At 40.4% G+C, this 26170-nt stretch overlaps 1 protein-coding gene across 1 annotated transcript in view; it reads left to right on the forward strand.

Annotated features, from left to right (window-relative positions):
- Positions 1-25968, forward strand: part of LOC120927488 (granulocyte-macrophage colony-stimulating factor receptor subunit alpha-like) — a 92106-nt gene extending 66138 nt beyond the window's left edge. The window contains exons 9-11 of the mRNA XM_040338199.1: positions 19772-19862; positions 22717-22807; positions 25184-25968. Of these exons, the coding sequence (XP_040194133.1) occupies positions 19772-19862; positions 22717-22807; positions 25184-25294 (293 nt within the window). The 3' untranslated portion in view covers positions 25295-25968. The remainder of the gene's footprint in view (positions 1-19771; positions 19863-22716; positions 22808-25183) is intronic.
- The last annotated feature ends 202 nt before the right edge of the window (positions 25969-26170 follow it).

Genomic DNA, 26170 nt, shown 5'->3' on the forward strand with positions numbered 1-26170 from the left:
TTGAATAGGAACGCCTTGCGCCGGCGGAATTTTAGTTACACAGCCTGAAATTTCTAGATAAGTGCTTTGTGGATCAGGCACTTAGGTAGAAACTTTAAGGCAGTGTAACTTAAATTGGATTTTTTAAGTTACGTCAGGTTTTTGTGGATCTGGCCCAGTGTGTCCTATCTTGACAGAGTATAATTCCACCCACTTTGGAAGAAAAAGTATTAATAACGTCAAGAGGGTAATGAGATGTTGTGACCATCTTACAGGAGGAACCACACTCTTATCCAGTATATTAATGAGTTATATTATGTACACATTTCGAGTTTGTATTGAAAGACATCACTATCGTTCACCTAAATAAAAGGTTATTACAGGTACCATACCAGGTAATGTTCAATGGTGAGACGAAAACTGTAGTCTTGAGTAGTGTTGAGCAGAATATGCCATATTCGATTTCGCGATATATCTCGAATATATATTCGAATATTCGAGATATATTCGCTAAATTCGAATATTCGTGATATTTTATCGAAATTAAATGATTGCGATTTTTCGCTATTGCGAATGCGAAAATAATTGCGATTTTTTGATAACTGCGGTAGGAGCACTCTGATTGGCTCAGAATATTCGTGATATTTTATCGAAATATCGCAACATGCGAATGCGATATTTATTGCGCAATTTCGAGAAATGCTGGAGGAGCGCTCTGATTGGCTCAGAATATTCGTGATATTTTATCGAAATATCGCAACATGCGAATGCGATATTTATTGCGCAATTTCGAGAAATGCTGGAGGAGCGCTCTGATTGGCTCAGAATATTCGTGATATTTTATCGAAATATCGCAACATGCGAATGCGATATTTATTGCGCAATTTCGACAAATGCTGTAGGAGCACTCTGATTGGCTCAGAATATTCGTGATATTTTACAATACAAAATAATTGCGAATATTCGGCAAATGCCGAAGGAGCACTCTGATTGGCTCAGAATATTCTTGATATTTTACAATACAAAATAATTGCGAATATTCGGCAAATGCAGAAGGAGCACTCTGATTGGCTCAGAATATTCTTGATATTTTACAATACAAAATAATTGCGAATATTCGGCAAATGCAGAAGGAGCACTCTGATTGGCTCAGAATATTCTTGATATTTTACAATACAAAATAATTGCGAATATTCGGCAAATGCAGAAGGAGCACTCTGATTGGCTCAGAATATTCTTGATATTTTACAATACAAAATAATTGCGAATATTCGGCAAATGCGGAAGGAGCACTCTGATTGGCTCAGAATATTCTTGATATTTTACAATACAAAATAATTGTGAATATTCGGCAAATGCGGAAGGAGCACTCTGATTGGCTCAGAATATTCTTGATATTTTACAATACAAAATAATTGCGAATATTCGGCAAGTGCGGAAGGAGCACTCTGATTGGCTCAGAATATTCGTGATATTTTACAATACAAAATAAAAAGTGTTTTGCATTGGTGGTGATTCTTTACTCTATCCATCTGTCACAGCCGTTTGTCAATCAAACACCTTGAAGATTGAACACGTTCATGCTGCATGCTTTGGACTTTTTTTCACTTCACATATCAAAGACATTTTTATGAAAGATTATTTTTCTATTATTGGGACTATATTTCTTTATATATTTGTTTCACTGTGTATTTCACAAGTTATTTGCGCTTGCTTATTTTATAATTTGCCCACATGTCTTGTCACTAGACATATTTTTTATTCTTGTAGAGCGACTTCATTTTCTGTCTTGTATTAATTTATGTTGTATAACATTTTTGAGTTGCTGCTGTATTCTCCCCTTTTTTAAGGTATGCGCAATTTTTTCCTTCTTACAAAAAATAATAATATCAAACATACAAATATTCATAACATACACATACACAAAGCCCCCCCCTTTTGCATCAGAGACAATCAGAGTTCTCCTACCACAGTTATCGAAAATTCGCAATCATTTTCGCATTCGCAATAGCGAAAAATCGCAATTTTTTTTTTTTCAATTTGGCAACATAAAAGGATCGCCTCAGCTTAGCTACTCGGCCCAGGGTCTCTAATCATACCAGCAATGCTTTTAGACGTCGATAGGATGTGATCTGTTTTAAAAATCAAATTGAAAAAATGCGAATATTCGGAATTGCGAATATTCACCGCGAAATTCGAAATATAGCGCGATTTCTCGAATATGCTATATTCGAGTCGAATATTCGCAATGCGAATATTCGTGAGCAACACTAGTCTTGAGGAAGAAAAGCTGATTCATAAAAAGTAGAAGTGTTCCTGGAGGGACAGCATTCCGCATGTTAAAGATCTGTTGAGAAGTGATAGCTCTAACGGGTAAAACAAAATAATAAACGTAAAGAATAAACATGTATGAAAATGAGAGCTATCAAGGTTGCGATCATATAGCTGTTCAGGGCGAAATGGTGTAAGCCGACCGCGTATGGGTTCACGTGGTAGAATCAGGTTCCCTGTGAACATTTGCAGTGCGGATTAGTAGGGATCGGATAGGTCAGAACCCATGTGAAACAATGCAAAACATCCTTAGTCGTCTCTGGGGTGTCTCCTAAGGCTATGCAGGGTGAGGTTGTACTTCTGAGTAGTTGCATCGATCCGTAATATCGACATAAGAGTTGGCGCTCAGATGTTGTCCGTGCCGAGTTGAGTGACATGTTGATAGGTAGCATGTATGCGACGCTCTTTCGATCGACCATTGCCCTCTGGTGGAGAGAGTCTGAACCATTTCTCCTTGGTATCACAAGTTCCGATACTCTGTATGTGGGCAAAACTTTGTTAGGCTGTGAAGGATTCGAAGAAAAATTCTGTGCGACACGGTTTCTGCAGGTAAAGCAGCTTTCCCTACCGGGGGGGTGCTCCGCTGACACCTTAATCCCGTAGGTCTTGAAGGGGGAGGTCAGTTTAGCAGTAGACACGTAGTATTGTGCTCATATGTGTGGAGTCACCGCGGTGTGTGCAAAGATCCAGCACAGAGGATCAATAAACTAATGCAGGCTTCATATGAACAAATAAACTTGCAGCGCTGTATGGTCTGGTAAAAGACATCCCGGGGAAAACAGAAAAATGAAGGATAAATTGGTAGAAAACTGGGAGCATGCTACAAGGGCCTCACATCATTGGGCTTTTGCCAGCTGGGGAATTGTAGGCCTTCCAACCAGCGTTTCTTCTGGGGGTGCCTTGCCTGTAAGGTGATTTAGCTGGGGACGGCCCTGATCTGGCAGGGTAGTTGTTGATCTCTGGCGGCAAGCGGAAATCCGCATACCATTCGGGTAGGTCCACCGGAGCAATCTGTAGGGCCTCACAGAATCTCTGGAGATCATCCGGGGTTTTGAGTAGGTATTGTCTGCCATTAACAGAGGTTTGCAGCGCGAATGGGAACTTCCACCTGTATGTAAGTCCTTTTCCCCTAAGAACTTCTAGTAGTGGACGAAGAGCTCTCCTATTCTGAAGTGTTATGGGGGACAGGTCTTGGAAGAGCTGAATTGAGGTGTCATTGAAGGTGATCTGGTCGTTTTGTCTTGCTTTTTGCAGGATATCTTCCTTCAGGGTATAATTTGGTAGACAACAGATTATATCTCTTGGAGGGTTATCGTCCGGGGCTTTAGGTCTAAGGGCCCTGTGAGCCCTATCGAATTCGATGGGTGATGCTTCGGGCCTATCTATAAGGCTATTGAAGATTGAAGTGAGAGTGGGTTTGATTTGATCTGGGGATACGGATTCTGGGATCCCCCTCACCCTAATATTGTTCCTTCGTCCTCTATTGTCTAAATCTTCTAATTGCCTATTCATGTTTATAAGGTGAGTAGAATGTCTAGTGGTAATGTCGTCCAGCCTGACCAAGGCCCGATCCCTCCGTTTGCCCGCCCTGTCATTAACTGCTATCTGTTCAGAAAGTCTCATTAATTCGGACTTAATGTCCGTGATGGCCGTCGCAAATGATTTTTTTATGTCTGCTGCGATGTCGGTCATGATAGCATAATTAAGCGGGTGGTCGTTGGGTATATTACCTCTCGAAGAGCCCTCGGAGGCTGGGAGGGAGATCTCATCATCATCCATGTCTTCAGCATGGTCCGGGTTGTGTGTCGGCGCCATCTTGGAGCTTTTGCCGCTGCCGCCGAAGCTGAATCTCACCAGGTTTGCCTGGGTAAGTTTGCCTTTTGGGGTGGTTTTTGAGCGTAGGGAACGGTTGTGGATACCCTTCTTCGCAATGTTGGACATTTTCGGCCGAAAATCCGGGTTGTGATTAGGCTATTTTCTCCCTGGAACGCGGAGCTCTCTTAGCATGCAGCCATCCACCTCGCGCGCCAAGCCACGCCCCCACTATCATACTGTCTGCTTGTGCTTAGATTGCTCTCTTAGAGCAGGGACATTTCTACATAGGGCAATGCTGAGTCTGTAATACATTTATCATATTCTGTGGGCAATGGTGAGATCTGAGAATACAGTAAAACCTTGGTTTGAGAGTAACTTGGCTTGAGATTGTTTTGTAAGACATTTTTAATACATTTTGACTTGATATACAAGCAATGCCTTGGTTTAAAAGTAGCATCATGTCATATCTCAGTATAAGGCCTCATGCACACTGGACGTTAAAATAACGTTATAAAAACGGCAGTAGCTTTGCAGTGAGTTTTCCAACTTTTTAATGTGTTTGCAATAGCGGTTTTTAGTGTTTATTATCGTTTTTTTGTTTTTTTCTGCGTTATCGTTTTTTTTGAAGAAAACATTTTTTTTCTTTTTCAATGAATCAAAAACTTTAAAAAATGCTGGTGAGCGAAGTTTTTGAGCATTTATCGGCGTTTATCAACGTTTATCAGCGTTTATCAGCGTTAGAGTTTTTACAGCTGAAAACGTCTCTCAGAACCCTCTATTTTTTTTTTACTGCTCAAAAACACCACTGCCCAAAACTGCTGATAACAGCATATGTGCGCATGGACACATAGGATAATATGATGGAGAGTTTAATGACTGTAGAAAAAAAACATCTACTGCCAAAAACAGCTGCTGTAAAAAAACGTCCATCGCGCATGAGGCCTAACGCTGATAAACGCTGATAAACATCGATAAACGCTGATAAACGCTCAAAAACATCACTCACCAGCTAAAAAACGTTATAAAACGCTATTGCAAAAACGTTGAAAAAAGCAGAAAAAAACCTCGCTGCAAAGCTACTGCCGTTTTTATGACGTTATTTTAATGTCCAGTGTGCATGAGGCCTAACATCCAGTGTGCATGAGGCGTAAAAGAGAAGAGAGATGCCTCTAAGTGTAGCAATATGGTTCCATTTAATGAAGGTACAACATTTAGCACCTCACATGGTTGATGATTAAAATAGGCACATCTAAGTATGCAGGCATCCGGGGTCAAACTGTTCACATAGACCATCCTCCTCACCGCCATTGACATTGTCCCTCCCACTCTACGCTCCTCAAGTGCTTCAAGCCTCGCTTTCAGATCGCTCTACTGCAGAGTAATCTTTCTGGACATGATTGCAGACTGACAGTGGTGAGAGCTGGCGGTGCAGAGAATGGTCTATGTGGACAGCTTTACCCCGTATGCCTGCATACTTAGCTATGCCATGTGAGTTGCTAAATGTTATACCTTCATTAAATGTAACCAAATTGCTACACTTAGGCCCCATACACACGACCGGATCTATCCGCGGATCAGTTCCAGCGGACAGATCCGGTCGTGTGTAGGCCCGAGCGGACATTTCCCAGCGGATAAAAATCCAGCCGACGGATTTCCAACGGATAAAAAATTTGTAGCATGCTACAAAATCTATCCGCTGGAATCCTGTCTTTTGGACTTATCCGGTCGTCTGTATACAGTTGTATTCAAAATTATTCAACCCCCACTGAAATTGATTGATTTGGCCAGTTTGACATTGATTTTGATCATTCAGTCATCCTGCTTACAATTAAATCAAAGAGGCACCTGTAGGTCAGACAAATATAACATAACATTTATAATGAAATAACCACAAATGTCTTTTCTGTGCTCACATCATTATCAGTTTTATTCAACCCCTAAGTGACATTCAATCTTAATACTTAGTACAACATCCTTTTACAGCTATAACAGCTTTTAAACTTGAAGCATAGCTTGACACAAGTGTCTTGCAGCGATCTACGGGTATCTTCGCCCATTCGTCATGGGCAAAAGCCTCCAGTTCAGTCACATTCTTAGGCTTGCGCACTGCAACTGCTTTCTTTAAATCCCACCAGAGGTTCTCAATCGGATTTCAGTCTGGTGACTGCGATGGCCACTCCAAAATGTTCCAGCCTTTAATCTGTAACCATGCTCTAGTGGACTTGGAGGTATGCTTGGGATCATTGTCCTGTTGAAAGGTCCAACGTCTCCCAAGCCTCAGGTTTGTGACGGACTGCATCACATTGTCATCCAATATCTCCTGGTACTGAAGAGAATTCATGGTACCTTGCACACGCTGAAGCTTCCCTGTACCTGCAGAAGCAAAACAGCCCCAAAGCATGATTGTCCCCCTGCCATGCTTCACAGTAGGCAAGGTGTTCTTTTCATCATAGGCCTTGTTCTTCCTCCTCCAAACATAGCGTTGATCCATGGGCCCAAACAGTTCTAATTTTGTTTCATCAGTCCACAGAACACAATCCCAAAACTTCTGTGGTTTGTCCACATGACTTTTGGCATACTGCAGTCGACTCTTCTTATTCTTTGGAGACAGCAAGGGGGTGCGCCTGGGAGTTCTGGCATGGAGGCCTTCATTATGCAGTGTGCGCCGTATTGTCTGAGCAGAAACTTCAGTACCCACATCTGACAAATCTTTTCTCAGTTCCTCAGCAGTCACACGGGGACTTTTCTCCACTCTACGCTTCAGGTAGCGCACAGCAGTCAAAGTCAGCATCTTCTTTCTGCCACGACCAGGTAGCGTTTCAACAGTGCCCTTTGCCTTGAATTTGCGAAATGATGCTTCCTATGGTGTCTCTTGGTATGTTTAACATCTTTGCAATCTTCTTATAGCCATTGCCCTTCCTGTGAAGAGTAATCACCTCTTCTCTTGTCTTCCTGGACCATTCTCTTGACTTTACCATGTTTGTAACCACACCAGTAAATGTCTAGAAGGAGCTGAGTATCACAGTCATTTTAAAGCTGCCTAATTGGTGCTTATTAGGCTTTATTGCTGCTCCCTGACATCCACAGGTGTTTTCAATACCTGATTGAAAACACTTCAATGAACCTCTGTTCTTCAGAGTGGTAGTCTTTAACCTCCCTGGCGGTATGATTCTTTCAGAAAAAACATGCTGAAAGCGGTACCATTATTTGCAAGGAAATTTGGCGTTTTATATTGTAGGTCTGTAATTTTTAGAAATAACTCACTTAAATCTGACCAAACAAGATTCTAATAGGCATCCCGGGTATGACATTTTTTTAAAAACAAAATTATAAATTATAATATAATAAATAATTATAAATAATTATAACAAATAATAATATAATTATAATAAAAATTATTCAATAATGTAATCAAATTAAAATCACTGAAATTTGCTCAGTTGCAGAATTGTTGCTGTCATTATTTTTTTTTTTTTATGACGAATTTCCCCACAAATCGCTATCGCACAATTCTGCAAGTGATTATAATTTATTATCGCTGTTTTTTAGCTGATCTAAAACTATTTTTGACATAAAGGGACACTTTTGGTTGCTATGGACAATCTACAGTTTGCAGGGAGAAAGAAAAGTTTTTATTATATAAAATGACATGCATGACACAGGACAGACCACTAGGGACAGGGGGGGTGTGTTTTTTTTACATACAGTACTGTAATCTATAAGATTACAGTATACTGTATGTAAGGTGTTTGTTTACGTTTTTGAATTTGGCGCCGTTCTCCGTCCCTGTGCGTCGTAACGTCGCAGGGAACGGAGATCGGCGTCACACGGAGGCACTATGTGAATCGAGTGAGGTCCCGCTCGCTCACACAGCGCGGTGGCATCGCTGGATCCAGGGACAAGGTAAGTAAAAAGTGCCTGTGGATTCAGCGAGGCGAGCCGAGACTGACTCGGGGTTACCGATCGTAGCAGGAAAATCTAACCCCGAGTCAGTCTCGGGAAGACCGCCAGGGAGGTTAAGGGGTTGAATAATTGTGTAAATGAAGAATTCACAAAATAAACATTTACTACTGTATTACAAAACCAATTGATGTCATTTTAGTTGCATATGGTTCTTTAAGAAGTCCTTGTAGGATTTCATTCTGAATACAATTACAAATGTACACTAAATTCCCTAAAACTCTTTACAGCATTGGGGGGTTGAATAATTGTGAGCACAACTGTAGACTCACCGGATAAGTCCGTCCGCTCCCCATCCCTCGCATGCGTCGGAATGATTCGACGCATGCGTGGAAGTATTTACCTTCCAGCGTCGCGCACGTCGCCGCGTCATCGTCACGGCGACGGCGCGACACGTGACCGCAAATGTTTTCCGTGCGGATTTTGATCCGATGGTGTGTACAAGCCATCGGATCAAAATCCGGAGGGGAAATGTCCGATGGAACCGGTCCGACGGACCGTTTCCATCGGATAACCCCTCGTCTGTACGAGGCCTTAGAGGCGCCTCTCTTCTCTTTTATACTCTGTAGCTCCTGCTGGATTTCGCTTCTAATCCCCTTGTGGAGGCTTCCATTTATGGATGGACATTTTATGGTTACACAACCTATCACATTGCTATAATCTTTTTATATGTACTATAAACGGAAGGACTTGTGAATAAATGGTTGTGGATCAAATCATCTGAGTTTCCCTTATTTCCTATGGGGAAATTTGCATTAATATACAAGTGCTTTGGATTACAAGCATGTTTCTGGAACAAATTATGCTTGCAATCCAAGGTTTTACTGTATAATCATAAAATGCCACAATGTATTATGTTTTCTTTAGTAAATTGCTTTTAGTAAATCTGTTTTAAAGCTTTTGATCTAGGGATTTTTCCAATAACAGCTCTCCATGATGCAGGATGACAATGTGTAACGCCACTTTTGTTGAGAAAAAAACATTCTGCTTTGGGTGATGTATATACATTATAAGGATTTTATCAAACTTTGTTGCAGTTTCTTACCTTTTTGTTATTCTGATTGAATCCCTGTGTTTGTCTGGATCTATGTGGGAAAGTGAGCCTAATGGGAGTATTGTCATAATTATCAATCAGCTGTGCACTTGCAGGGCTTTAACGGGGAAAGCTGCAGATCCTGCATCCCTTTAGCCGTGATTTTCTATTGAAAGTATTTTACCAAAAATGAAATTTTTGTGCAGACTTCTGGGAAAATTGGTGAGCCAATCACACAAGCAGGTTTTGGTGTTTCTGGAGGGCATTCTGTACACATTCTGGGCTAGATTCAGCATAGTATTACGGCGGCGTATCTCCAGATATGCCGCCGTAATTTCAAATCTGCATCGGCGTATCGTTACGCCGATTCTCAATGGCAGATACGTCTAAAAAATAGGCTTCCTCCGCCGACATAACTTGAATGCGGCGCCGTATAATTGTGTGCAATATTACGTTGACTGCTAGGGGCGCTTCCGTTGTTTTCGGCGTAGAATATGCAAATTACCTAGTTACATCGATTCACGAATGTACGTGCACCCGGCGGTAGTTTTTTACGTCATTTGCGTAAGGCTTTTTCGGCGTAACGTTGCTCCTGCTATTAGGTAGCGCAGCCAATGTTAAGTATGGACGTCGTTCCCGCTTCGAAATTTGAATTTATTAAGTCGTTCGCGAATAGGGCTGGACGTAATTTACGTTCACGTCTAAAGCAATGACGATTTGCGTCGGAATTTTGAGCATGCGCACTGGGATTTTTTCATGAACGGCGCATGCGCCGTTCGTAAAAAAACGTAAAATACGCGGGGTCAACCTAATTTAAATAAAACATGCCCCCCTCAACATCATTTGAATGACGCGCGCTTACGCCGGCCCCATTTATGCTACGCCGCCGTAAGTTAGGATGCAACTGCTTTGTGAATACAGCACTTGTCTCTCAAACTTACGGCGGCGCAGCATAAATACGATACGCTGTGCCGCCGTAAGAAGGGGCGCAGCTACCTGAATCTAGCCCTCTGTGTACACAGAAGTACAGTTTTAGTATAGTTATCAAATTTGAATAGTTTTCCAATATCCAAACAGAATAAAATTGAATAGAAAATAAAAAAATATATAATAATAACAAAAAATATAAGAAAAAATATAACAGAAATTAAAAGAATATAATAATATAATAGAGTAAAACAGAACAACATAGAAAAAAAGAACAGAAAAACAAAATTAGAATAGAATAGACTATAATAAAATAGAAAATAATAGAATTTAAAAAACAATAGAATAAAATAGAAATAATATAACCATTTGCCAAAATTAAAATAGAACCAATTTTAATTTGAATACAATAGAAAAAAATAGAATAGAAAATAAAAGAATAATATAGAAAGAACTGAGTAAAATAGAATATAAATAATATAACCATCTTTCAAAATTTTTATTTCAAATTTCAAATAGAATAAATTTGAATAGAATAGAATAAAATAGAAAATAAAATAATACAATAGAATAAAGAAATAGAAAAATAATATAATTCAAAATCAATAGAATATAACCATTTCCAAAACTTCAAATAAAATACATTTTAATAGAATAGAAAAAAGTAGATTCAAATTCAAATTTCTATTCTATTCTATTTTTTTATGATATTGTTTTCTATTCTATTCTTTTCTATTTGAATTTCAGAAGATGCTTATATTCTATTTTATTCTATTATTTGTATTCTATTCTATTATTTTATTTTCTGTTACAGTATATTATTTTCTTCTCTATTATATATTTTTTTCTATTCTATTCCTTTATTTTCTATTCTATTTTATTCTCTTTGGAAATTGGAAAACTATTCATATTTGATACCTCACATGTGTGATTTGAAAACCATTTAGGCCCCATACACACCATAGAATCTATCCGCAGATAAATCCCATCAAATGGGTTTCTGCGGATAGATCCTATGGTGTGTACACTCCGTCGGATATCTATCCGCAGATAAATCTCCCCTGGAATGGATTTCCAGCAGATAAATATTTGTCGACATGCACAGAATATCTATCTGCTGGAATCCATTCCAACGGATGGATCCGCTCGTCTGTACAGACTTACCGGATCCATCCGTCCAAAGGGATTCCCCGCACGCGCCGTAATGAATAGACGCATGCGTGGAATTCCTTATATGACAGCGTCGCGCCCGTCGCCGCGTCATAATAGCGGCGATGGCGCGACACGTCATCGGCAGAGGATTTCAGCGCGGATTTCAATGCGATGGTGTGTACACGCCATCGCATTGAAATCCTCTGAAATCTTAGAGAGGATTTATCCGCGGATACGGTCCGCTGAACCGTATCTGCGGATAAATTCTATCGTGTGTATGGGGCCTGACATATGCGGGAGCGACTTCTGTATGCGATTTCTTTGCGGTGATGCTCGCAGGGACGGGGGCGCTTTAAATATTTATAACTTTTATTGCTGTCACAAGGAATGTAAAAGACCCCAAAATCCTCCTTTGTACTTCAAAGTATTCAGATCGCTGAAAAAAGCGATTTTGAATACTGTATTTTTTTTTTTAAACGGTGCCATTGGCAGCCGAGTAAACCAGAAGTGACATTGTGACATTGCTTCCGTGTTTACTGGAAGACTGGAATAAAGCCGTTTCCAGATTCATGCCATTCTGTCTCTAGACACTGGAAGTAGCGGATCGAGGATCAGGTCTCCCAAAGGGACAGGAGGCCCGTTAAGAGCGGCGGAAGGCGGCAGGAGGGGGGATGTCCCCTCCCACTCCTCCGGGAAAGCACCCTAACTTACAAGTTAGGACTGCTGGTCCTCCTTTGTATGTGATGAGGCCAGAGCAGACTGACCACTTACAGCAACAGTTTTGTTTTTCCCTTTGGAAAATGTCTGAAATTATATAAAGAAAGACCAACCTTTGTAAGCACCCCTGTCCAGTGGCGTCTCCAGCTTTCATATTTAGGGGGGGCACATGGGGGGACAGGGACAAAAGTAGGGGGGCCAACTATAAAATGCAATTATATATATATATATATATATATATATATATATATATATATATATATATCCTGGGGCCCTTTACTACGATCCCACTATGGGCCCTTTCACATGTTCTGCAGTGAGCTCCCTTCCTACTATACTGGGGCCCCCCAGGGTGGCAGAAAACAAGAGATATATGTCACCAGCACACCAAGAAAATATAAGGGTCCAAAGCAGTGGAAGAACTATCAGGGTTGAAAAGGTTGTCTTGCCACCGGGCCCTGGTGTTCTGCCACAGTGGGGATCCCCAGCTGTCCTGTCCCTGCTATTTACAGCGCTGGTCTGGCATCTGTCTCCTTGGCAGCGGCGGCAGTCTATTAGGACCTAGTGCTGGTGACATTATGGGTGCATGCAGGGGAAGGCTGGCACTATTGGTTATAGAGAGCCGAGCCCCCAGCTGGTCACCTAGCAGCAGTAATGCTGTATAACCTTCTCTGTTGACATGCTGATAGGGATGTGATCCAGGTGATGCTCCCAGTCAGATCTAATAAACAGTATTTATTAGCATTAGGGGTGCAACGGATCAAAAAACTCACGGATCGGATCGATCCTCAGATCAGGAGTCACGGATCGGATCATTTTCGGATCAGCGAAAAAAAAAAAAAGGGTGTTTTCATTGGTCAAAAAAAAAAAAAAATTATATATATATATACACACATACATTTCAGGGGTGGATTAAAGAGGAAGCAGGTGAGGCTGTTCGGGACTTGTTAAAAGTACAATCTTGATGTTTTTACAGAAATATATATATATATATATATATATATATATATATATATATATATTTCTGTAAAAACATCAAGATTGTACTTTTAACAAGTCCCAAACAGCCTCACCTGTATATATTTCTGTAAAAACATCAAGATTGTACTTTTAACAAGTCCCAAACAGCCTCACCTGCTTCCTCTTTAATCCACCCCTGAAATGTGCTCTTTCCCCCCCCCTCCTCTCACACCAGTGCTTCTCTGCTAATATTCCCTCTCCATGTCGGCTTGCCAAAGCCCAGTGCACAGCGTGACACGCCTCCCCGGGGAGGCGGGGAGGCGTGTCACGCTGGGCTCTGGCAAGCAGACTGAGTGGAGCAAGATGGCCGCCGCTCCAGGGCTAGGCCGAAGCCGGGGACTTTCCTAGGCCTAGGCTCCGGAGCGCTCCGCGGATCGCGGGGTGTGCCAATCCGAACGGGGTGGCCCGTTCGGATCATGGATCGGTGACGATCCGTTGCACCCCTAATTAGCATCAAGAGTACAACCACATATATATAATCAACCGTATGATCAGCAGCCATGTGGGCTCTATGCCTGTAAAGTGTGGGCTTTGATCAATAAAATCACTGATATTTATGACTAGGATTTGACTAAGAGCATCACCTGGATTGCATCCCGATCAGCATGTCAGAGAAGGGTCCACTGCTGCTGAGCAACCTGCAGGGAGCTCAACTGTCTACAACCAATAGAGATGGGAACGGGTGTGTTTGAAATCCCACATGCCCGATCATGCCAGGAAGCCGACACTCCACAGTGCTAATCAATGTATGGGCTGCCTAAGAGCAAAGACCAGCCATAGACAGTTTAAATCTCAGCTGGTTCAGCAGAAACTGTCTGAGATTTGAACCATTAACCTCCCTGGCGGTATCCCCGAGCGTGACTCGGGGTGGGTTTTTCTTGCTGCGATCGGTATCCCCGAGTCACGCTCGGGGTAGACATGCAGAGCCTGGAGCGTGCGCTGGCTTACCTTCTCCTGGATCCAGCGATGTCACTACGCTGTGTGAGCGAGCGGGACCTCGCTCGATTCACACAGCGTCCTCCTGTGCCGCCGATCTCCGTTCCCTGCGACGTTACGACGCACAGGAGCGGAGATCGGCGCCAAATTCAAAAAAGTAAACAAACACTATACATACAGTATACTGTAATCTTATAGATTACAGTACTGTATGTAAAAAAAACACTCCCCCCTTATCCCTAGTGGTCTGCCCAGTGCCCTACATGTCATTTTATATAATAAAAACCTTTCTTTCTGCCTGAAAACTGTAGATTGTCCATAGCAACCAAAAGTGTCTTTTTATGTCAAAAATGGTTTTAGATCAGCTTGAAAACAGCGATAATAAATTATAATCACTTGCAGAATTGTGCGATAACGATTTGCGGGGAAATTCGTCATAAAATAAAATAAAATAATGACAGCAACAATTCTGCAACTGAAAAAATTTCAGTGATTTTGATTTGATTACATTATTGAATAATTTTTATTTTAATTATATTATTACTTGCTATAATTATTTATAATTATTTATTATATTATAATTTAAAATTTTGTTTTTAAAAAAATGTCATACCCGGGATGCCTATTAGATTCTTGTTTGGTCAGATTTAAGTGAGTTATTCCTAAAAATCACAGGCCTACAGTATAAAACACCAAATTTCCTTGCAAATAATTGTACCGCTTTCAGCATGTTTTTTCAGACAGAATCATACCGCCAGGGAGGTTAATGAGCAGATTCTCTTATAATTATCACTAGTGGTTGCTGTATAGTCACTAGTGATAATCACTGTTTGTCGGGAGAATATAATTGCTGGGCAGGAGGGATATTCCCGTCAGCACTGTCTGTGTTGATGGGGGAATCATGCAAGTTTATTTCCTGCAATCTGTGGATGCAGGAAAGAAATTTGCACCGTATATTATCTGCCTAACTGAAAGTGAAAGTAAATTGTGAATGTTTTGAAAGAACAGGAGAGGGGAGGGAGACAGATGGGGGGGGGGGAGAGAAGGGCTGGAGATACTGTAGTTCAGTGATTACAGAGTACTGCAGTCTGCAGTGCACACACTTAAACACGGCCCAGGCTAGAATATCTGTGTGAGCGCTCGCATTATGCAGTGTCGGCGAGCACAGGGAGGGGGAGGAATCCCCCGCAATCCCCCGCAGAGCTGACTGGGGATGCTCTCCCTCTCGGGGAGCAAAATACAAAAATTGCAAAAAAAAAAAATTGTTTTTGTTTTGGGGGGGGGGGGGGCACATGGTGGGGCACAGCATGATGTTGGGGGGGGGTCAGGGCCCCCTCTTCCCCCCCTAGGGATGCCTCTGCCCCTGTCAGTTGTACTGTATGGTTTGTCCCAACTCCTAAAACTGTCTGTTTTTGGACAACTCAGTATGTATGTAGAAATGTAAAAAAAATGATAAAGGAATATGAAATAAAAGAAAAAGTAACAGAAACTCATATTCTGCACACTATCAATACAGGTATTAACCTCATACAGTTACCAGAATGCAATATTTTTCACAATAGTGGACTTTTAATGACAAGTGGTGATGAATAGGGATGAGATTTATGTTCAGTTGGAACATGAGTTCGACTTAAACATTGGCTGTTTGCCCGTTTGTCGAATAGCGAACAATTTGGGGTGTTTGCGGCAAATTTGAAAGCCGCGGAACACCCTTTATAAGTCTATGGGAGAAATTAAACTGCTAATTTTAAAGGTTATTATGCAAGTTATTGTCATAAAAAGTGTTTGGGGACCTGGGTCATGCCCCAGGGGACATGTACAGTATTAGTGTAAAAAAAAAAGTTTTAAAAACGGAAGTTTTTTTGGGAGCAGTGATTTTAATAATGCTTAAAGTGAAACAATAAAAGTGAAATATTCCTTTAAATTTCTTACCTGGGGTGTGTATATAGTATGCCTGTAAAGTAGCGCATGTTTCCCGTGTTTATAACAGTCCATGCACAAAATGAAATTTCTAAAGGGAAAAAAGTAGTTTAAAACTACTCTGGGCTATAATGAATTGTCGGGTCCCAAGAAAACAGATAAAAGTCATTGAAAAAAACGTAATGGGTTCCCCCCACCAAAATCCATTACCAGGCCCTTCAGGTCTGGTATTGATATTAAGGGGAACCCTGTGCCAAATGAAAAAAAGGGGTAGGGGTCCACCTCAAAATCTATACTAAATCCTACAGGTCTGTTATGGATTTTAAGGGGAACCCCAAGCCAGGGATTACCCAGTGACTTGGACGGGTGATCCCGCCCCCTCTTACACATCATGGGGGTTTCGTTCCTCGCTGGAGAATGAGTGGAGACTGCAGTGTCGCTGGAGAATGGATCATCGTTGGACATCGAGAGATGGGATTACATCGCTGTAATTATTATTTTTTTTTAATAAAGGACTTGTCCAGCTGTGTCTTTATGTATTTATTTTTTTATTTTTATACTTTCTTTGTGAAAGGGTAGGGGTACCTTTGTTAAAGGGCGCTTCTAGATTTCGATAAGCCCCCTGCCCGCAGGCCTCCTCCCCATGTTGAGGGTATGTGGCCTGGAATGGTTCAGGAGGGGGGGCACTCTCTCATCTACCCTCTTTTCCTGCGGCCTGCCAGGTTGCGTGCTTGGATAAGGGTCTGGTATGGATTTTTGAGGGAACCCCATGCCATTTTTTTGGTTCCCTGACATTTTTTTCAATGACTTTGATCTGTATTGCCGGGACCCGACAATTCATGAATAGCTGCGAGTAGTTTTAAATTACTTTTTTCCCTTTAGAAATGACATTTTGTGCAGGGACAGTTCTAAACACGAGAAACATGTGCTACTTTACAGGCATACTATACACACCCCCCAGGTACAAAATTTAAAGGAATTTACTTTTATTGTTTCACTTTAAGCATTATTAAAACCACTGCTCCCGAAAAAACTGCAGTTTTTAAAACTGTTTTTTTGCATTGATACATGTCCCGTGGGGCAGGACCCAGGTCCCCAAACACTTTTTATGACAATAACTTGCATATTAACCTTTAAAATTAGCACTTTTGATTTTTTATGTTCGTGTCCCATAGACTTTAATGGTGTTCGCGTGTTCGAACACATTTTTTGCCTGTTCGCATGTTCTGCTGCAAACCGAACCGGGGGGTGTTCGGCTCATCCCTAGTGAGGAACATGATTTGCTCAGCACCATGAGACATTCCTAGACAAGACTTTCTAAATTATTTATGGTTGTCTGCATAGATACTGCATTTTTTGTGCTTGCTCAGAAATGAATACAGTACAGTGCTAACTTCAAAATTAAATTACCAGTAGCAAAAAAATTATTTTAAAACAGCCGCTGTCTGTGGATTGGGTGGTATAAATCCATTCTAGCCATAACGTACATAAAAAGTATTGTTACCTTGACCAATTTCACTATACAACTTTACAACTGTAAAGTGCGTACGCATTGATCACATACTGTATGGTTAGGTGTATGTATATTAAAGCAGGAGTTCACCCATAATTTTTTTTTTACCCGTAGATTGATGCTCATTTTGTCTAGGGGAATCGGCTAGTTGTTTTAAAATCCGAGCAGTACTTACCGTTGTAGAGAGCGATCTTCTCCGCCGCTTTCGGGTATGGGTCTTCGGGAGTGGGCGTTCCTTCTTGATTGACAGTCTTCCGACAGGCTTCCGATGGTCGCATCCATTGCGTCACGAGTAGCCGAAAGAAGCCGAACGTCGGTGCGGCTCTATACGTCGCCTGTGCACCGACATTTGGCTACTTTCGGAAAATCGTGATGCGATGGATGCGACCGTCGGAAGCCTGTCGGAAGACTGTCAATCAAAATAGGAACGCCCAGTCCCGCAGCCCATACCCGTAAGCGGCGGAGAAGATCGCTCTCTACAACGGTAAGTACAGCTTCGATTTTAAAACAACTAGCCGATTCCCCTAGACAAAATGAGCTTTTCACGCAGGTGCATAAACATGCACTACATTCAGATTCATAAAACAGAATCCAAAAATCTGTGTCTGAGGATATACGTAATATATGTACAGTATGCCACACGCAGGTTATAGCGCAAAAAAAAAAAAAAAACAGAACAATTTACTGATCATTATGCAGGGACTTTTGTGCTAGAAGAAAGCATGCATAATAAGATCATTAAAATGTTTACATCCGTGTGAATCCAGCCTAAGTTTAACATACATGAAGATATGCAGATTCACTCTGACTTCTTTAAAGCAAGGCATAGCATTTTGGAAGCAAGTTGTTAATCACACCTACAGTTGGCTTAACAGTTTGAGCCAAGCAAATGTTTGGCTTGAACATCGCCTGTTCACCCATTCAACGAACACCCAAATTTGCAGGGCGCTTGGCGGGATGTCACCCGCTAAGCTCCCACAATGCACTGCACACAATGCACTTGGACAAAGCTTTTCTCAACCAGTGCACAGTAAATAGCTGGTTGTTAAGGAGCAGGCTGGGAAGCTGGCCGATGTGTCCTTAACAAAGGATGAGTCATCAGTTGTTAACAGGCTTCCCAGCTGACAGCTCAAAAAAAACTTTGCTGGCAATAGAAAAAAGTGAAAAAAAAATGGTGTGGGGTCCTCCCCCAATCCATATCAGACCCTTTGGGTCTGGTATAGATTTTAAAGGGAACTCCATGCCTTTTTAAAAAAAAAGCAGCGTGGGGTCCCCCCTAAAATCCATAACCAGCCCTTATCTGAGCATGCAGCCTGGCAGGACAGAAGAGGGGGGAAGAGTGAGCTCTCCCAAACTATGCCAGACCATATGCCTTCAACATTAGGTACAAGGGGGCCCCCAGATCCCAGCCTGTCCCATGTACATGAGTATGGGGTACATTGTACCCTTACCCCTTCACCCCAAAAAAGTGTCAAAAACATAAAGATAGGAGGCAGTTTGACAATTCCTTTATTTAAAAAAGTCCCCTGATGTAGATCCATCATCATTCACGACGCCCATCGCACCGCTGGACCTGAAAAAAAAAAACAATCTGCCCACGACAAAGGCTAACCACCGAATGCCTGCTCTGTCATTTGACAGTTCTAAATTGGTATTTTTTTGTAATTTTGGCATAGGGTTCCCCTTAAAATTCATATCAGACCCAAAGGATTGGTGGAGGAACCAAACAAAGTAATTTTTTTAAAATGTTTGTGTTTCTAGCAATAGCAATGGCATTTTTTTTCTTTATAAATGACAGTTTTGCTGCAGCGGGTAATATAGATGGTACAAATGTGTCACTTTACAGGCAGTCTAAGGGGACCCCCCTTCCCCAGACATTATATTTCATTTTCATTGTTTCACTTCATCATTACAATCACTGCTCCTGTAAAAACAATCGTTTGCATTGATGCATTTCCCCCAGAGCAGAACCCGGGCTCCCCCACCCTTTTTATGGTCAATAACTTGCTTATAATCCTTCCGAATGGGGACTTTAGATTTTTCAAGTTTGGTTTCATTAGACTTTAATAGGGTGCAGGTCTGAACTTTGGTGATGTTCAAGAGTTCTGGCGTGAACCGAACAGGGGGCTGTCCGGCCCATCTCTAATCACACCATGACCTTCTCTTGTGACTACTTTAGTTTCCATCAATTTACAGTCAAATTGTTTAAATCAGAAGTCAGTGCTCTGTGGTTTCTTTGCATGTTGAAGGACACCAAGTTAATTACAGATACAAATGCAATCACCATTAATGCATCTTTATTTTCTAAGGCATGCCATATAACTTAGCTCACAAATAAAATCAGAATCAAATTGAAATGAAATTATGGGACAGATAACAGTATACATATATCATATACAGACAGATGGTTGTGTTATATTCTCTGTATTAATACATATTTTATAAAAAAAAACATTCTTGCCTTTTAGACAAAGTAATCTTTCCAACATGGATCATAATCTTAATTATTGCCGGAACATCAGTGGTAATCGTTTTTCTTTTGATTTACCTGTTTAGAAGGTTTGTATTTTCTCATTGTCTTCCTAAATTCATTTGATAGTTGATTTTAGATGGGATATTGCTATGTGGACTTTATACATTGGATGTACCTTTTGGTAACTGAAATTGTGTAAGTGTAAAGTGTAAGTGTAAAATATTGTGTAAGTGTAAAATAGAGTAAGGGAGAGTTATAATAAGTTTTATTTTTTGTTTTTCTTTCCCTCTATGTCCCATTGGGCAGATTTACCTTTATTTACTGTTCCATAGCCTAAACAGGAAGTGAGATATCTGATTTTAGATGGAAATTTGCTATGTGGACATTGGATGGACTTTTTGGTAAATGAAATGAAAATGTAAAAAAGTATAGTAACTCCACTAGAAAGTAAAAGCCAGATTCACATAGAACTGCGGCGGCGTAACGTATCGTAGATACGTTACACCGCCGCAAGTTTTCATCGCAAGTGCCTGATTCACAAAGCACTTGCGATGAAAACTACGCTGGCAGCCTCCGGCGCAAGGCGGGCCAATTCAAATGGGCGTGTGCCATTTAAATTAGGCGCGCTCCCGCGCATGCTCAGTTTCGCAATTCCCGTTGTGCTTTGCGCGCTGTGACGTAATTTTTTCAAACGGCGACGCGCGTAGCGTACTTCCGTATTCCCGGACGTGTTAAGCAAACGACATTAATTTTTAAATTTCGACGCGGGAACGACGGCCATACTTTAAACAGCAATACGATTGCTGAGTAAAGTTAGGGAAGGTCAAACGACGACTAACTTTGTGACGGGAAACTAGACTAGCAGCGACGTAGCAAACACGAAAATCCATCGGGAATCGCCGTAACTCCTAATTTGCATACCCGATGCTGGTTTACGACGCAAACTCCCCCCAGCGGCGGTCGCGATACTGCATCCTAAGATCCGACAGTGTAAAACAATTACACCTGTCGGATCTTATGGATATCTATGCGTAACTGATTCTATGAATCAGTCGCATAGATAGAAACAGAGATACGACGACGTATCAGGAGATACGCCGTCATATCTCTTTGGTGAATCTGGCCCTAAGCTTTTAACATGTGCTTAAAGGGGAATAGCTGGCTAAATGTGTATTCTACCACAAAGTCATAACAAGAGACTTTTCAGAGTTTTTCTCTTTGAAGTCATACCAAAATCGGACTTGAAAGTTATCGGTTAAGACGGCTCTCATAAGGAAATATTGAATTTTACATGTCATCCGATTTGGGGTTTCAAAAGTCGGATCCTATGTCGCATCAGTGTGAACCGAGCCTTAGGCAGGCCGTACATGGGTCGAATTTTCGAAAAGCTTATCTAAGAATTTTCATTGGAATTTTGCACCATTAGTTGGCTGCAGCAAAAGCCGATTTTTGTGCGGCAATTGAATTTACGTAATCGGCCATGTTGAAATTTTTTTGAAAAACAAATGATTTTCTAATTAATAATGGGAGAATCGTGCGAGAAATGTAATCAAATAGGAATAGGCGCATTAGTGCAAGAAAGGAAAATTCCCGGAAAGAAAAGAAGATTTGGAGCCACAAAAACTATTTTCTGTTGCAACATGAGGTGAAATTGAAGGCTTGGTTGGTCGAAGTTCAACATCAATGGTGGAACCATTGGATCACAAAACGCACAGAATTTCTGATTTTGAAAGGAAAATTCTTTCGAAATTCAACCATGTATGGCCAGCCTTAGTATCTTAGTGGTGTTAAGAAGTGAACAAATATCTGGATGTCTCTGTGTGCTTTTGCAGTTAATCTACACCATGGACTATGGGTAAAAACATGTGGCCTGCTGTCTATCAATGTGTCAATGAAAATGATGCCAAAAGATTTTTTCTTAGTATGCATTTCCATTATGAATCATTAAGGTACACCTCTCAATACTATGAGAATACTGCAGAGACAGCATTGCTGCTCTAAACCTGGGCTTCTGTAATTGGTAGTGATGAAGCAAATTTGCCTGCGTTTGGTTTGTAGGACAGTCATCAAATTGCTATACATTTGGTCACACATACATGCATAGTAGGTATCTCCACACATGCCATAGGTAGATACATTTCAGGGCCACAATTTAGGTAATTCTGGCCAAAAAGCAAAGTTTACATACAAGGTTGATATGCAAGGAAGGTATGTCTAAGTTGTACACTGAAGTGATGATTGGGTCTAGATTTTGTTTATTAAGACTTATCCAGACAGCTCCTGATGACACGTATTTGCATGAAACACACATAGAGCTACACTGTGAAGGGCTAGAGGTTGTGCCGCCATTCTCTACGGGTTTGACGGCCCTTTATGTAAGTTTGAAAGTGGCATTCGTTTTTAACTGGGTGTTTTTAAAGTGGTTGTACAGCCTGTACAACTACTTTTACCTACAGGTAAGCTTTTATTAAATCTTACCTGTAGGTGCTGGAAATATCTCCTAAACCTCCACAGTTTAGGATAAATGGAAGCAAAAAGGTATGGACAGCCGCACTCCGATGAATGTAAAAAACAATAAAAGCCTTTAATCCAGTAAAAAAAACACTGCACAAACAGAGAAACAGCAAACGGTGGGATAATATAGCTGACACGTTTCACATTGTTATACAATGCTTAGTCATAGCACTATGACTAAGCATTGTATAACAATGTGAAACGTGTCAGCTATATTATCCCACCGTTTGCTGTTTCTCTGTTTGTGCAGTGTTTTTTTACTGGATTAAAGGCTTTTATTGTTTTTTACATTCATGTTCTGCGTACTGTAGGAGACCAGATATAGTGAATGCTGGGTCCTGTTTTTAGTAATACTTTAAATTCTCAGTAGTACTTTATTATGTAGTAATCTTTTGTTTACTATTGCAATGTTGGTAATATTTACAGATATGTGAAGATACTGATTCTTGTTGCAATTCCGGATCCTTCTGAAAAATTAAAACTTTCATTGGCATCATCAAGCAATATAAATGCGCAGGTACATTTATGTTAGTTACACAAATATTTATAATATTAAGACAACACTCCAAACATGATGTAAACAAATAAAATGAAAGATTGCTTATTAGGTGATTAGATACATTACATAAATAGATGCTAGTAATAAAAACTATGCATTAGCCCTTCTACACATCTTGGAAGCAACAGCTGCAAAATCTCTGCCACAGTTTTTATCACTGTTCTAGTGTTTAAAACAAAAAACAAACAAAAAAAAGGACAACAGAGAGAGTGAGAATTTGTCGTAACATTAATGGCAGATAGAGGAACTTGGGATGTTACGTGCTGTAATCATTGATACAACACTCCAGAATCGACTAAACTAAACTCTGCTTAGCCTTCCAATCATTCTTGGTGTAATAGGTGCTCTGTTCCATTTCCATTTGTGCAACACATCATATTTACAATGCACCTGTACCATACATTTCCATTTGTGCAACACATCATATTTACAATGCACCTGTACCATACTATATTTATTAATGGTTTGCATATTCAAAATAAGCAGCAAAAGAGCTTTAAAGCAAGCCCTCGCTAGATGTTAGTACTGTAACGTGACTTATTATTATTATTATTATCCACAATTTATGTAGTGCCAACAGTTTACGTAGTGCTTTACAATGTAGGGGCGGGGACAGTACAATTACGGTACAGTTTAATACAGAAGGGATAGGAGGGCCCTGCTCGTAGAACTTACATTCTAAAGGGAGGGGGTTGTGGTACAAAAGTTAAAAGCTGCAGGGAGGATTTGATGGGGGTGGCTCAGGGACAGTTGTTAGGTGGGGGATAGGCTTCCCTGAATAAATTCGTTTTCAGGGATCTTCTAAAGGTGGACAGGTTAGGAGCTGATCAGACATACCAGGTCAGGGAGTTCCAGAGGATGAAAGAGGCTCTAAAGAAATCACATAAAATCCCAATAAAATACAACCAAGGGGTTGTAACATGACAAAATGTGGAAAATGTCAAGGGGGTATGAATACTTTTTCAAGGCACTGTATATGCAATATTTTAAAAGATGAATGCACGCACCGTGTACCTTTCTGCTTTTCTACAAAAGACATACGGTATAAACACAATGATGAAGTAACCTACATATAGATTGGTATGTGTGGGCATTGTAATATACCTCAACAAAGCAAACACAGAGAATGGAATAAATAAATCAGCTGCTTTGTAGACTAGAGGACACTGACAGATATTGTTACCTGAATATCTGTCACAGAGAAATGTCCTACTCAAGCTATCACATATATATAATAGATAGTAAAATGTATTAACAGTTGTTATGCAAGGTTATCACATTGTTAACATTGTTCATGTAGGAATAATGTTGTTTTTATACAGTTGTGCTCAAAAGTTTGCATACCCTGGCAGAAATTTTGACATTTTTGCATTAAAGGGGTTGTAAAGTTTGTTTTTTATTTTCTAAATAGGTTCTTTTAAGCTAGTGCATTGTTGGTTCACTTTCCTTTTCTTTCGATTTCCCTTCTAAATGTTTTTTTTCTTTGTCTGAATTTCTCACTTCCTGTTTCTCCTCAGTAAACTTGACACCATCATCCGAGCGGTGGTTTGTCAGCCAGAACAGCTTACTGAACAGCTTACTGAGGAGGAACAGGAAGTGAGAAATTCAGAGAATGAAAACAAAGAAAAAAAACATTCAGAAGGGAAATCGAAGGAAAAGGTAAGTGAACCAACAATGCACTAGCTTAAAGGAAACTATTTAGAAATTAAAAAACAAACCTTTACAACCCCTTTATTAAGTGATTAATCAGTACTGACTGGCATATTTAAGGCTTTGGATATCTTTGTATATCCTTTTCCATCTTTGTTAAGTTTCATTACCTTGTTACGCAGGTCTTTTGATTGTTTTCTTCTTCCTCCTTATGGCTCAGTGTCCAGCCTGCTTAGTGCATTCATGTGAGAGTTAACAAACTCATTGGTTATATATACACAGACATTAATTGTGATTTAAAAAGCCACAAATGTGAAAAACTATCCTTTAATTTCCATTTTAACCTGTGCATGCCACCTTCTGTGTTTGTACCAAGGCCAAACATTCCAGGGTATGTGAACTTTTTATCAGGGCCATTTGGGTGATTTCTATTATCATTATGATTTTAAAAGGATACAAAAAACTATGTGATAATAAATGGCTTCATGTGATTGCTATTCTTAAATAAAGGACAGTTTTTTGGCATGATCAATCATATTTTCAATATTAGTGCTAAAATTTCACAATTTCTTCCAGGGTATGCAAACTTATGAGCACAACTGTATATACAATATGATTCTGGATGTAATTTATGTTTATCTGATGCATTTGTTTGTTTTTTTGTTGTCTTTTTTTATTTTCTAGAGATGTATCGCAGTGCACAATGAACAACCTGTCCCTATCACAGAAATTGAGATAGTCGGCAGTTTGATGGACAGTCAAGAGTGTCAAGATTCAAACAGCAATATTATTTAGCATAAAAATACCATATAATAGATGTACATAATTACAATACAAGCAGACATATATATTTATATGGATATGTGATCTCAGAATGTCTTTTTAGTCGGTTGCTGTATTATTAAACTCCATACAATGCATGCATCTTTCAAAGAAACAGTGCAATAGAAGTCACGGTCAGTTTGTCTTTCAGCACACTGTAAATTCAATATGAATCTCGAAGGATGACCTCAGTGTGGTATGGTGAAAATCTTCTTTTAATATAAAATCAGCATAAAGAAGGGAAAGATCAATCTCTTATGCATTCTTGTGTTTATGCTGCTTTACTAATAAAAGAGTTTCAGAATACCACAGCACAGCCATTCTTCAAGTTTTGTATGTGACTCTATTGTGAACAAACCAGATCAGGTACTTGGGTGGATGTGTTGAGTAGGGATAAGCTTCGAGTTTCAGCTGTTCGACCATTTGCCGATATTCGAACATTATGGGCTGTTCACGCCAAATTCGAGGGGTGCGTCACTTCCCATAATTCACTGCGGCATCGTAGTGCATTGCTGACTGATGATTGGCCAAGCATGCACTGAGACCCGCATTCTTTGGCCAACCACAGCACAGAAAAAACGGAGAGCCATAATTGGCCAAAGCCAGGGTGGCTTTGGCCAATTATGTCTCAGGGGGTTTAGTGCACACCCCACACTATATAAGGCCACCTGTGTGGCGGCCTTGTGTAGTGTGTTGCAGCGGTAGTTAAAGACAGGCAGAGAGAGAGAGACAGTGTGATTTATTTTGAGTTAGATAGAGCAGGCAGGCGAGTCAGTTAGCGCAAGTCAGTTAGCTTCAGTTACAGTGTGTAGAGGATATATATGCATCCCAGGTGTTGTATACATATTT

The sequence above is a fragment of the Rana temporaria genome, chromosome 2 (assembly GCF_905171775.1).
Source record: "Rana temporaria chromosome 2, aRanTem1.1, whole genome shotgun sequence".
In the NCBI taxonomy this organism is placed as follows: Eukaryota; Metazoa; Chordata; class Amphibia; order Anura; family Ranidae; genus Rana; species Rana temporaria.